Below are 14,992 nucleotides of genomic sequence, written 5' to 3'. Positions count from 1 at the left end.
TACGTTTCTAGAAATAGTACTGTTTGTTGTGATATTTCCACAAGGATCCTTCAAGAAATTAATTTTATAGCAAATTTTGAAAATTATCGATGAAAATTGCAACAAAATTTTATCAAAACTTCAAATATTGTCTTCTCAAAAACTAAAAGTTATTTTTCAAAACGGGTTGGTTCATTAGAAAGAGGTCACTTTTATTAACACTTTGAGAAATTTTCAAACTCATATTCCAAGAACTGGAAGAAGAAAACAAGAAGAAAACAATATTTATTTGGACTTATATAAAAATTATAACAATAAGAAATACGAAAAGAAATACATATATAAAATAAATATAAAAAAAGAGTCCAAAAGGGCTATAGACCTCAGTCTTCCTGCCCGTGATTTTGAATTCGGTTTGGTTGTACTTGGGTCTTCTCAGTTGTGCCTTATTTTTTTAAGAAGTGTAAGCCGTGTTATGGGACAGCGGGTAAGGGAAAGGGGAATGATGATGAGATTTTTTAAGGCGTTTTTGGGGAAGTTCATAGTTGCTTTAAGGGCTAAGGATTGTAGACGGGAGTTTATAGGAAGAATCTTTGTAAGGTCGTAAAGGAGTTCGTTGGAAGGGTTGAATAGCGGGTTGTGAGGGTGTCTAATGCGGGTGATAATTCTCAGGGCTGCTCTCTCTGCTACTTCCAGATGGTACTGTGATCCTCTTGGCGCTTCAGTCATGATTAATGAGGCATATTCGATAATAGGTCGGCATATTGAGGTGTATATGTGAGTAGCGCATTTGGTGGATATCCCTCGGCCTCTATATGAGAGTGAGCGGAAGTGTGTGGCGCGGTTTTTGACTTTCATTTTTACTTTGATGGCGTGGGCACAGAATTTAAGGGTTCTATCCAAGGTAATGCCTAGGTAGTTGCAAGTTGGTGATGCTGTGATAGGAGAAGATTGAAGGGGATGAAGAATTGGGTTTTGGAAGGATTTATCAGGATACGCCATTTTCGGTACCATTCCTCTATGTTTTGAATGAGCGTCTGCAGCCTTAGGATTGATGATGGAATGTCTACATCATGTGCGACGAGAGTAGTATCATCGGCATAAAGTAGGGCGTAAGACATCGGATCAAAGACGTCTGGGTTGTCGTTGTAGATGTCATGGCAGTAGACGTTGTACAGTGCTGGCGAGATAGGAGAGCCTTTAGGGAGACCTTGTTGAGCGGTGAAACTGTGAGAGTAGTAGTTTCTCACTTTAACCAATGAGCTGTGCCATACGGAGTCGAATGCCTTCCGAACATCCAGGAAGACTGCGGCGGACCGTTGTTTTTGGAAACGTGCGACTTGGAAGTTTGAGACAAGCACTGCCAAGGGATGAGATGTAGATCTACCTTGTTGGAATCCAAATTGGTATGACGGAATTCTCCTTGCAACAACATCGAGCAGCTTGTTCTTCAAGTGTACCTCGAAAAGCTTCCCCATTACGGGTAGCAATGAGATAGGACGGTAGTTCGCAGGGTCGGATAGAGAAGAATCTTTCTTGGGGATACATATGATAATAGAGGTCTTCCAATCTTGTGGGAAATGCTGGGTGGTAAGGCAATAGTTGTAAATTTTTCTTATGTAGGCGTGGATATCAAGATCCAGCTTCCTTAAGATTTCCCTTGAGATGTTGTCGTATCCAGGGGCTGTGTTGGTTCCTCTGTTAAGTAGTGTGAAATATTCTTCTTCCTGCATGAGAGCATCAATTCGGACGAATTGAGAAAGGCGTGTTGGTACCAATTGTCTACAGTGTCTTAAGGAAAACACCCTCTTAAGGTATTCAGCGTGGATGTCTACGATTTTTTCCGGGCTAGAGTGTGAGCAGCCATCCGTAGGGTCAATAAGCTCCTGGGTTTCTGGGGACTTTCGGTACCTCGAAAGTTTGCGGACTTCTTGCCAGTAGTTTTTACCCTTGCTTCTGTTGATTTTGTCACAGGTCTCCATGTATTTTTCGCTTCTGAATTGCTGCACTAGTTTTTGGATATTTTTATTAAGCTCGTTGAACATTCTTTTCAGAGCAGGCTCCTCATATTATCTAAAACCGCGGTAGAGTCGTCTCTTTTCCTTAATCAAACGGAGAATAAATGGTGGCAGAGGAAAATTGTAATGTTTCTTGATGTTGGCAGGGCTCGCTTCATCCACCAAATTAAGCAAGAGTTTATTAAAGGTTGCGATAGACTCGGGTGTAATGACAGGGTTAGATCTCACATATTCTTTTATTCCTGTGTTCACTCTTTCCATATTACAAAGTTTATAGTTTTTGATCAGAGTAGGAGCTACTTTAGGTATTCGAGTGGTTGTATTAATGGAGATCACAAGACCCAGATGGTCAGAGCACAGATCAGGAATGACATTAACAGACGTGATGAGCGGTCTTATGTTGTTTGTGCAGAAGATTAAATCAGGCTTGGAGTTGGGATTATTTGCCATGACAAACGTCGGAGGTGTTGCGATGCGCACAAAATTTGACATAGTCACAAATTGGTTGATGTGTCTGTTTTTGGCTGGGTTTGGGTTAAAGTCACCGATTATTAGACAATTGTCGTACCGTGCAGCCATGTTAAATATTGTTTCTTCTATCTTACTAAAAGGATGTATATAAACCAACAATAGTAAAATGGAGGGCGTTGTTTAGAGGAGAATTTATTCTGGGAGGATTAGCTTTTCCAATTTGTAACGCAGGATCGCCCATAACCACCGCCTCTGACACCCCTGTTCACAATATTTCCCAATTCTTGGATCATTGTCCAATCTTTGAAGTTAATTAGCGATTTGGCTTTAGTTTCAACGAACATCGCACCGTGAATGCGGTTTACAGAAATATAGTTTCCGATTAGGTATTTTTTTGGGGCATAGCTGTTAATGTTTACCAAGAACTGGATTTTATATGAATTTTTAAAACTTAATCGGCGAAAATTGCAAAACTTGAAAAATTGTCGATCATTTCAAAAATTTATTTCTCAAAAACTTAAAGTGTTTTTTCGAAACGGCTTGTTGCATTAAAAAAAAGATACTTTAATTAATAATTGGTGATATTTTTACAAGGATCCTTCAAGAAATTAATTTTATAACGAATTTTGAAAATTATCGATAAAAATTGTAAGATCGAAAATTTTATCAAAACTTCAAATATTGTTTTCTCAAAGACTATAAGTTATTTTTCAAAACGGGTTGGCTCATTGGAAAGAGGTCACTTTTATTAACACTTTGACAAATTTTCATACTCATATTCCAAGAACTGGATTACTAGACGAAATTGCAACAAGAGATTTTATATATCGTATTGGGATTGTTACAATGAGGTTGCTAATGACAAACCTGATATAAATAAAGTTGTATTCAATGAAAAAAGTCCTATTGGGGTTGAACTTGATTATTATCTGCAGTGTCCAACACCTAAAAGAGATACTAATTCCTGTGAATGGTTACGTACTATGTACATAATATGTTTTTAATATCTGGCCAATCCGGATATTTGGTAACTATCCGGTATCCGACCGGTTTAAAAAAATGAATATACATGTATAAATGAAATATACATGAAACATATTAAGTAGAAATAACTACAAATTCATCAAAAAATTCTTTCAAACTTTATTTACCCAAAAAAGTTTCTTTACAATTTATTTTTTTTATTTATCAAATCAAATTCTTTAATGCTTCTTATCATCAATTTCATGTTCTTCGTGGTGATGTTTCTTATGATGCTTATTTTCTTGTTTACCATGATGTTTTTTATGAGGTTCATGTTGAGCTTCCCTTTTTAAATGTTCCCCGTGTTTCTTATGACCATGTCTATCACTATGTCCCTTACGTTTTGATCCACCAATTATAAGCGAACCGGGTGTTGTGGTTGTGGATGTAGTGGTCGTTGTGGATGTTGTAGGAAAGTGCTCAATGTAATCATAATCTTCGGTTGTTGAAGGTGACGGAGATGGCGTCGTAGTTGGTGTCGGGGTTGATGTTGGTGTTGCGGGAGGTTCTGGGGTTGTCGAATTAATTACCGAATGAATCCAAACTAAATATGCCGAAACGTCTACGTATAACGTTATGTTATCGTTATCTGGACACTTTTTATATGAAATCAACCCTAAAATGTATTTAGTTGTGGTATTATCTTGAGAAATTAGTGGTCCACCTAAATCTGATCCACAACCGTAAGGTTTCGTTTCTTTTGCACCCCCGGCGCAAAAATTTTTATCAATCAAAGTGGTGTCTTCGCCGATTGCTGCTAAAGATTTATTGCAATAATCGTTTGTGTATATTAAAACTCTAGCTTCGTTGATGTAGCATGTTTTTTGTTGCTGGTCATAATTAATTAGTCCTGCTCCTGTTATAATTCCTTCGGTTGATCTTTGACTTTCTGAGATTGGTGCTGATGGTAAACAAACCGGTTCGAATGTTGTGGCTTCGGATAATTTTATTAAAGCAATGTTATTGGCGCGTTTGGTTACGTCAAAACCGGAGTGTATGTAAATTGTTTGAACTGAAAATGTTTTTTGGGTCGTTTCGTTTGTGTTACATCTGTTGTAAGCTCCTAATGTTACCGTGTAGACACCGGTTATGTTGTGATCGCTGGAAATTTGATTAATGTGTTAATAATTTTGATGAAAATTTAAAAATAATCTTACGGTTTTACTGGAAGGTACTCTTTGAAACAACTTGCAACGGTTAAAGCAAATTGTTCGTTAATCATAGTGCAGGTACATTTTAGAGCGTTATTTTGTTTAATTATCCCTAACCATGGGTATTTGTAATAACCTATATCATATCCTGATATGATCCTGGTTTGGAGATTTTTTTCCAAAGATTTTCCACACGATGAACATTCTGCAACAGGAGTTTTCGCTGCAGATAAAAATGGATAATTTAATCAGTTTTTTTGAACAATTACTTACGTGCGCATTGAAATGACAATGCAACAAGCAAAAGATTAATAAGTATCTTTTTTCCTGCCATTCTAAAAGCCCAGACTAGTATGGTTTCGAATCACCTGGAAAACAGTATTTAAAGGTTGTGTCGTGGGATTCCTAACATTTCTCCACATCGTACGTAACTCGAGAATCTCTGCATATTTTGCGTTTCTACTTCGATGAGTCCTTTTCTATAACAATGTACGTCTTTTTATAATTTACGTTTTACGTTTTCTTTTAAATGGGGCGTCATAAAACTCAATAAGTACAAGAATGAAAAACAACAATCAATTTTCTTTGAATTCAATCATACTTTTAACAAGTTGTGTTTTATAATATAAAGTAATTTCTTTTGTTACGAAATTTTACCTTGATAAGAATCGTTTAATGTTAATGCTTTTAAGATTTTTCAAATTGTTTTTGCTTGGACATTTTTGTTATTTGTGTAGGTTATGGGTTTTGTAAATGTTTTACTTATATACATATAGTCGCTTTTAAAAGATAACAACAAAAGTAATCAGTTTACAATGTTTAATTTTAAATAAAAATAAGCGTTTTAGTACAAAATATTTTTTTGATGTAGAATTTCTTTAAGTGAAGGAATTTGAAGAATAATAAATCAATTTCTTTGCTATTTTCTACTTATTATTTATTTATTAAGAGTTATTTTTTTAATATCGAGCTATTTATTCAATTTTTATTTTTCAAAATTCAATTTTATTTAATTTCTTGTTCATTTTCCTTATTTCAAAGACAGTTTTCGTGCGCATTGACTTTTTCTTATCCGAACGATTTTTCTTATGACTTTCATTTCCTTCTCCTTTTCTGGGCTCCCTTTTCTTCTCCCCATCATCATCTTCATCGTCATCATTTTCATCATTATCTTCACCATCATCGCTTTCATCATCATCGTCACCATCATCATCACCATCGTCTCCTGGTCCTGGAGGATTTTCATCAGTTATAGGAGCGTTAGTTTTCTCATTAATCCAATCTAAATATTTTGAAACATCTGTGTAAATGCCTAAAAGGTCTTTATCGGCACATTTATAACCGAAAGATGTTAAACCTTAAAAAAAAATTGGATAAGACTCAGGAAAAAGACTCCGTTGCATAATTTATTACCTAAAAGTACAAATCTACTTCCTGATTCAAGAACCATTAAAGGACCTCCACTATCACCCTTAAAAAAAGGAACAATAAATTTTAATTTAACAATTTACATACTTGACGTTGTGTGATGGTGAGATAAGCTGGTAAAATGTTATTTGCATCTTTTCGCAAACTTTACATGCCAACGCCAAGTTAGAGCAACATTTAGCATTAATGACGAGCACATATTTGATATGTATTTGATTAGCATTTGAAAGAAATAATTGAAAGGAGTGTCAAAATTTAAAATTATCTTGGATATACTGTTTTAGGAAACAGAGTGAGCCAGAACAGAAAAGTTAAGCCATAACTTCTTAGGTAGAATGGATGGCTGCAGGAGTTTGATTTTCATCGAGCATGATCTAACAGAAGACGTCAAAGTGCCAATTTCCATTGTGGAGGAGTTTTATTTGAAAAATAATTTGATACAAACAATAATTAGGAAGATAATCTTGAATTCCATTTCTACAGTGTGTCCCCGGATGGGTCAAACGACTCTTATAAAAGGGTCATTTTTTGAGGTTTAGCCCTGCTTGGTTAAAGACTAATTTTGAACATATTTTCAAGTTTTAGGAAACAAGTGAGTGTTGACAGTGAAGCAAAAACTCCTTGCGTGTCAGGTAAAGTACCTTCCCTGTTTACACTATGCTAAAATGTTACTAAGAAATTTTATTTAAAATGAGTTATTTGATAAAAGCCACTGTTTATTATTTTCATCAATAGTACTCTATTACGATTTTTTGTTTTGAGATGCAGATTGTTCGGGAGAAATAAACAAACCGTTCTTAAAATGTTCACAAAAAATTAAGTGTTTAATCGCCCACAAAAGAAAACAGTTAATCAGTTTCATCATAATTGTTTTTCTTTTTTCTTATAGTGAACACTTCCTGCTGTAAGAAATCTTTTGATTAAACGCCAACTAGTACTTCTTTTAATTCCAGTATTTGGAAATTTTTCACTAAATAAAGCAATAACCATATTTATCCATTTTCCCCGGTTCCTTAACACTGAATCACGTAAACTTTTCCTCTAATGTTAACATTGTATTTAAAAAATACTTTAAGTTTACTAAATTACAGTTTGACAGATTAACATTGACAAGAAACCAATTTTGTTTTTTCATAGCAGTCTTTGTTTGAAATAAAATTGTTTGATATGGATTTTTACCAAAGTAGGCCGATCATTCCGAAAGTTTGCATATGGCCATAGTTTTTCATTCTGAACAAAACTTCTTAGTAACACTTTCACGTACTGTAAGCAGAAAAGGTACTTTACTTGAAACAAAAAGAGTATTTCTTTCACTGCCAAATCTCACTTGTTTTTTTAAAATTGAAAATATGTTCAAAATTAGTCCTTAACCAAGCAGGACTAAACCGCAAAAAATGACAATTAATATCGAAAAAAATTTACCTTTTATAAGAGTCATTTTACTTATCCGGGGACACACTGTATACTGTTCACAGGGAAATTAAAAAATTGATAATTTTCAAAAATGGCGCTAGGTAAAGTTATTAGATATTTAATAATAATTTAAATTTATAATAATTATATTAATAGATATTTTCAGTAAGACCGTTTGGTTTAAAACTAATAAGCTAGAGGGCGTTATTTGCAGCGCTGACTTAGTTTTGTGATTTTTGAAAAAAAGTTAAATGGAACGGTACTATTTACTTCACAGATTCTTAGTCACCATAAAATTTGCTAAATATTAGTGAAAGCCGCATCTCGATACCGCCATCCGTTCTCGAATTATAAAAGTAAATGTTAAAAATTCGGGTTTCTTTAATCAGATCTAATCACCTTATCGAGAAAAACAAAGCACATAGCCATGGTAACTAGTTGAAAACATTGCGCTTTGACCATAGAATAATTTATATATATTATGTATATAGAAGGACATTTCCCCACTATTTTTTGGTACAAGCGCTCCCTAGGGGATTGTGAGGGAACTAATTAGATTAAAGCGCGAAATTTAAATATAGGTATTTCTATACCGGTTTTACCTTTATTTTGAAGAGGTCAAGTGCATTTTCCAAATAAATAGGAAAAAATATGAAATTAAAGTTTTTCCAAGATAATATTCATAATTTTTAATGTATATTGCTCATTGGCTAAGGCTCGTTACTACCATCTTCTGGTTAAGCTATCTAAGGGATTATTACCACGGTTACGGCTATTTTACGCGCTCTGATTGGCTAGTAGATGGGTTTATCTATAAGATAAATTTAACTAAAAGATGGTAGTAATGGACCTAAGAGCGCCAACTTATCTATCGGATAAACTTATCAAGTGGCTCTAACTTATTTAAATACTTAACTAAAGGATATAAAACACTAAGCCAAAAGAACGTAAGGAAGAAAATTTGCTTATGCAACGGGGTTATCACCAATTATCACACTAAACGACAATACAAAAATGTTACGTTTGCTTTCACCTCTGACCACCTCTGACAATGAGTTTGATGTTACACATAAAGAAGTTTTCTATGGTTACAAGCACTTTGTTTGTGTAGATAATGCAGATTGCTACAAATTCAGTCTACAAGGTCATCCAGTGGATTGTGAGGGTACTAAATCTCGGTCTACATTTTTATCAATTTTTATAGTAGTAAGATTACACACCATGGCTTTGACAACTGTCATAACTTAATTCAAATAGTAATTGTCGCTTACATTTATTTTGTTTTACAATCATGTCTTTTACTAACGTAGAAGCGTATGATATGTTACGTATTTATTTTCAATGTTTGGAAAATGCTGTAATTGCATCACGCGAATATGCAATGCAGTTTCCACAAAGAAGACAAGTTTCTCGAGACGTGTTTTCAAGATTAGCTAGGCGATTACGGGAAAATGGTAATGTGCACCTATTCAGACACCTATAAGAACTCGCAAAACATGCATCGAGGAAAATATTATTAATCTTTTGGCCTACGTACAATTCGACCCCACATTGAGCACAAGAAATATTTCCGACGACCTGGAAATCCCGAAAACAACTCTGCATAAGATTCTTCAAGAGAATAATACGCATCCCTACCATATTATTTTACATCAGGCCTTAAGAGAAGCCGATTATGATAACAGACTTAATTATTGTCATTGGCTGTTAAGTATGATTCGTGAAAATGAAAATTTTTTATCAGAAATACTATGGACGGATGAAGCATCTTTCAATAGCGCAGGTGGTGTAAATTTGCATAACTATAATTTGCATAAATATTGTTCGGAGCAAAATCCACATTGGACGCGGCAGATAGAGCATGAAAATCGCTGGAGTTTGAATGTATGGTGCGGAATCGTGGAAGGAAAACTTATAGGCCCACATTTTTTTGACGCAACACTTAACGGAGAACGATGTTCCTTTCTTAATTCTTAACAAGTTTTATTTGAAAAATATTTTGATATCAACAATAATTAGGAAGATAATCTTGAATTCAATTTCTATACTGTTCACAGGGAAATTAAAAAATTGATAATTTTAAAAAATAGTGCCAACAAAAGTTGTTCTTTTTCTAATTCTTAACAAGTTTTATTTGAAAAATATTTTGATACAAACAATAAATAGGAACATAATCTTGAATTCCGTTTCTAACAGGGAAATTATAAAATTGATAATTTTAAAAAATAGTGCCAACAAAATTTGTTCCTTGTTTAATTCTTAACAAGTCTTATTTGAAAAATATTTTGATACAAACAATAATTAGGAAGATAATTTTAAATTCCATTTCTGTACTGTTCACAGGTAAAAATATTTTGATACAAACAATAATTATTACTATTTTTTTTTTATATATAAAATAATCTTAAATTGCAAATGTTGTGATAAAAGTAATTATACTCTCGAATGCAGAATAAAATAAGCTTTCGAATCATTTATTATATTTTATCTACGACTGCTTGGATAAGTCATCATTACCGCACTCATTTGAGGTGATTTGAGTTACGTAATGAAGTTCATTACAGCACTGGTTTCATTACGTAACGCATTTTTAGCCTAATCAGAACAGAGTTAATTTATTGAAACGAGCAACAATACAAAAGAAAAAGTGCTATCTACTTACAGAGAAACAATACTATTTATTATAAACATTAATTGTTATGTTTTTACATTTCAAAACACTTATTCCAGATGAGTAAACATGTTGTTGAAACTGACAATTTAAAATTGTCAACAATCATTTCAAAATATTTTTATAAATGTCAAATAGACTTTTTTTAAAGAAATTGATTTTTTAGTAATTTTTAGCAGTCGTAGATAAAATGCTGTATATCACACGTGGGCTAGAGCATAATTACAGTACTCGTGTGATTACAGGTTATATATACAAGTTTTGAACGAGTTAAGAAAAAAGTTTGAAAATTTGGGGATCAATAAAGAGTCATAAAAACTACATTCTTAGATAGTTTAGAACTTCCATGCAATGTGGAGTTTTTTTAGGTGATGACCACCCTTACATTTTTAAATAGCAACCCCTGTCGAGTTTTACCTTATTTTAAAGGTAATTAAAAGAGAAACACAACCCCATAAGCCAAAACCCGATATCTTAATTCTTTCAAGAATTATGACGGGTTGACTACCAAATTGGAAAATAAAATGTTTTTTTGCACGTTTATTACGTTTATTATAACAAATGTTCAAATTGTCGACCTTCTTCGGTCTCGCAATGACCCAAACGCTCATAAATGGAATTTTGAACCATCAGGAGTATATCCCTAGTGATAGTGGTGGTTCCCTAGTGATTGGAGTGACAAAAATCCATGTTTAATAAGAGGAGATCATACTCAGAGATTACAGAAAATTAATGTATGGGCTCGTATTATGGGAGAGAATGTAATTGGTCCATTTTTTATTAATGAAAATTTGGACGGAGACAGATATCTGCAACTGTTAGAAAATCAAGTGGTTCCAAGTGTATGTGCCGTATGCTCTAATGGTATTGACAATAAGTGGTTCCAACAAGATGGTACTCCTCCACATTTTAGTCGGGTAGTCCGAGACTTTTTAAGCGGCACGTTTCCAAACCGTTCCTTCTGATCTACTAACATCACTCGATTTATTCTGTTGGGGGTTTTTGAAAAGTAGAGTTTATGCAACAAAACCAGAATAAATAAATGATTTGGAAAATCTCATATTTGAAGAAACCACCAATATCACTACGGATATGTTCCTGATGGTTTATGAGCGTTTGGGTCATTGTAAGACCGAAGAAGGTCGACAATTTGAACATTTGTTATAAAAATCGTAATAAACGTGCAAAAAAACATGAAAACACCTTTTTTCTCATTTTAATAATAATATATTTTTTATTGTCGTAATAAACCATTACTACAAAACGTCATTGAATACATATGAAACAAAATAAAATATCAATAATACAAATATACATTTCATGACAATTACACACTACACATTACGCATTAAAATTGTGAGACTGAACTGTCGTGAGATAGTCCTCGCACGAATAGAAAACGTTCTCCATCAAATATTCTTTTATTTTCCTTTTAAACCGTTGCCTAGACAGCGCAGTCAGCTGCGGTGGTAGTTCGTTGTAGAGTTTTGGACCCCAGTAACCCACATACTTTTGCGTTGATGCAATTCTGTGGTACGGTACCTGGTATTGGTGTCGTGATCTTGTCAGATAGCTATGGGTACCACCATTGGAGGGAAAACTGTCTCTGTTATCATGAACATGCAGCAATGCCGTAAGTATATATATGCTTGGTAAGGTAAGTATATTCTCATATTTAAAGTAGTTCTTATAACTTTCGTCTGTTCGCAGCCCACACAGCACTGCCCCAGAAAAGAACACCATACGACGCCACCGAGTGAAATGATGCAAAGTATGACAACCTGGCTGCCTGGTGGCTACTTGTTTTAGTCTTCGTATTGTAAAGATAGCAGAAGTCAGCCTAGTCCTCAGATGCTTCAAGTGCACTTCCCACATCATTCCGCTGTCTAGATGCATACCCAGAAATTTTACTGTTGTAGATTCCCTCCCACGTCGAGTGGTCTCCAACACTATATGTTCTGCTTTTTCACTGTTCAGTTTGAGCAGATTATTGCTGAACCATTCTTGAGTGGACAATATTGCTTCTTGTGATTTAGCCATCAAGTTATCCTTTGTAGTGTCTTTTAATACGATGGATGTATCGTCAGCATATAAATATGTCTCTTCAATAATGTTGCAAGGCAGATCATTAATATATATAATAAACAGGAGAGGTCCAAGAACATACCCCTGAGGAACACCATGTTTGATTTTTACACTAGACGATCTATTACCATTATACTCAACATATTGCTGTCCGTCCATCAAACAAGATCTTATTAAATTTAGTTGTAGACCTCTAATACCATAAAACTGAAGTTTACTCAGGAAAATGGAGTGGCTGATGGTATCGAATGCCTTGCTGAGGTCCAGCAGGTCGATCTGAACCACATTTTGCTCATCGTGTGCTTTCGTTATAAAGGCAATTACTTCACTGACTGGTCGCAAAATATTTATTGGTCTTAAAGTATTCCACCAACCTTCTTGCTATTAATCTTTCAAATATCTTGGAGATAACGGGCAAAATTGATATAGGTCTATAATTGTTTTAGTCCTTTTTATCACCCTTCTTATATAATGGCAGGACACTCGCTGTCTTGAACTCTGAAGGAAAAATTCCATCGCTGACACATTTATTGAGATAATATTAAGATTGACCGCACACTGTTCTATTACTGACTATATTATATTGTTTGTTAAGCCATATGTGTCAGCTGTGTCGCTGTTCTTAATTTGACCAACTGTTGTTATTATTTCTGTTGTTGTTATTGGTCTGAAGAAAAAAGAATTTACATTTGTCACATTTAAGTTTTTGAGGTAGCGATCAAGTGAGTTAGTTGACCATTCACGTTTCAATTTGAAGATTGGTGACATTTGTAAACACATTGTTAATACAGGTAGCACAGGATGCACTATTTTTTTACCTATATTTGGTAGTTAACCCCTCATAATTCTTGACAGAATTAAGATATAGGGTTTTGGGTTATGGGGCTGTGTTTCTTTTTCCATTACCTTTAAAATAAGGTAAAACTCGATAGGGATTGCTATTTAATAATGTAGGGGTGGTCATCCCCTAAAAAACTCCACTTTGCACGGAAGTTCTAAACTATCTAAGAATGTAGTTTTTATGACTCTTCAAATTTTCAAATATTTTTCTTTACTCGTTCAAAACTTATAACTCCGTCCCGGGAGTTTTGGGAAACCCTGTATATTATTTGGCATTAAGAACATATTAAGTGCATGTTAGTTATAATGCAAGATAGAAATAAAATTATAAAACATTTCTTTTTACCTGACAAGCATCAACACCTCCTTCTAAATAACCAGCACAAAAAGCATTTACAAAATTCTCAACTTCAGGATCAGCTTTATGCAACATCTTTTTGCAATCTTTATCAGAATAAATTCGAATCCTTGCCTCCCTCATAACACAAGAGACTTTGATATCATGAAACTTTAAAACACCATATCCAGCTATGATGGCTTCTTTCGGTCTACTTTTACTTCCATAAGCTTAACATATATATAAATTTAAGTAATTAATTTATTAATGAATTAATTTTATTGTTACGTTTGCTAGGAAGACAAGCTGGTTCGAATTTAACATTTTCCTTCAAAACGATTAAGGCTATATCAAAATAGGGATCTTCTTTCGCGTATCTTTCGTGGATGTAAACTTTTCGGGCCCGATATGTTTTTAATTCGTGTTCATGGGTGTTACAAATATTGTATGTTCCCATTTTTAAATCGTATTCATTTTCAATTCCTTTCCTTAAAATTCAAAGTGGTTTCAAGAAAAACTTAACTCAAATAAATTTCTATGAATTGATAAAACATAAAAAAGTAAATAACTTACGAGTTTTGTACATATTGCTGATAACAATGTGCAGCAGTAACAATACTTTTTTTTGTAACTAAGGTAGCTCCACAATAAGGCATGCCATATTTATACAACGCAACAAACCATGGATATTTATAATACCCAACATCGTAACCACCAACTATTTTTCCTGAAACCATGCCAATGGGATGGCCGCATTGGTTATTATCTTTTTGATTTTTTATAAATTTCCCGTTGCGATGATGAACCATTTCGGTTTGATTCGGAAAAATAATTATGGTTACGATTAAAATGTTGAAAAATGAGTCAAAGGAAAATTGTTTAGACATGACCAACACGTTTATAACTTTCGAGTTTTACTGAAAAGTAAAACTTAAGCGAAGTTATTCCAGTTGGTCGTGACACGTGGCATTGGAATAATCATTATTTTATTTTTTCATGTTATTTTTTAGAATAAAGTGCGGTCGTAGAAATTTCTTAAATAACTAAAGCACCAAGCCTTCAACGTCAATTTCTTATATTTTCGTAAACATTGTATTATTTAAAATTGTTTAATATGTGCGTTGTTATCAGTCGTCTAAAATTTTTCGTCATTAGTCATGAAGGGACATGGATAATTTTCGAAAAATTTTGTATTCATTAGAATTGGAATTAATTTTTTATATTTCCTAGAAAACCGTATTCAAGAAAATATTGTTTTCCAACTAATAAAAATTAAAAACTAACTATTTTTAACATAAATCGAAAGATGTTAAAAATTCAAGATTTTCAAAAAATCGCATTAACCTTATTTTTAGGAGTTATGAAACGATTTATACTTCAAATTGAAGCTGAAATCTTCCTCTTCAAGACCGCGTATAAACTTAATTACTTTTGGTTATAAAAATCTTGAGATAAAAGTTAAAAAGTGAAGAAACAATTTTTAACTTAACCTAAAACGAATAAAAATTCAAGATCTTCAAAAAATCGTATTGTCCTTATTTTTAGGAATTATGAAACGATTTATACTTCAAATTGA

General features: G+C 33.6%; 2 protein-coding genes across 3 annotated transcripts; both read right to left on the bottom strand.

Moving 5' to 3' along the window:
- Positions 1–3,587: 3,587 nt before the first annotated feature.
- Positions 3,588–5,025, bottom strand: LOC111423136 (serine protease 57-like). 2 transcript variants are annotated; one of them, XM_023056385.2, is made up of 3 exons: positions 4,916–5,025; positions 4,649–4,847; positions 3,588–4,592 (listed from the first exon to the last, which is right to left on the bottom strand). In XM_023056385.2, the coding sequence occupies exons 1-3, from the start codon at positions 4,974–4,976 to the stop codon at positions 3,671–3,673; spliced, it is 1,182 nt and encodes a 393-aa protein (XP_022912153.2). In that variant the 5' UTR covers positions 4,977–5,025; the 3' UTR covers positions 3,588–3,670. The 2 variants fall into 2 exon arrangements, with proteins under 2 accessions (XP_022912153.2, XP_022912152.2); XM_023056384.2 differs by having other exon boundaries at positions 4,649–4,865; positions 4,916–5,017.
- A 419-nt stretch (positions 5,026–5,444) lies between these two features.
- Positions 5,445–14,383, bottom strand: LOC111416807 (serine protease 1-like). Its single transcript, XM_071194849.1, has 5 exons — positions 13,990–14,383; positions 13,705–13,904; positions 13,426–13,646; positions 6,056–6,113; positions 5,445–5,999 (listed from the first exon to the last, which is right to left on the bottom strand). Exons 1-5 carry the CDS (start codon positions 14,301–14,303, stop codon positions 5,635–5,637), a joined length of 1,158 nt encoding a protein of 385 aa, XP_071050950.1. The 5' UTR covers positions 14,304–14,383; the 3' UTR covers positions 5,445–5,634.
- Positions 14,384–14,992: the final 609 nt, after the last annotated feature.

The sequence above is a fragment of the Onthophagus taurus genome, chromosome 3, assembly GCF_036711975.1.
Source record: "Onthophagus taurus isolate NC chromosome 3, IU_Otau_3.0, whole genome shotgun sequence".
NCBI lineage: Eukaryota > Metazoa > Arthropoda > Insecta > Coleoptera > Scarabaeidae > Onthophagus > Onthophagus taurus.
The sequence above is the reverse complement of the archived record's forward strand: the minus strand, read 5'-3'. Positions and strand labels throughout refer to the sequence as shown.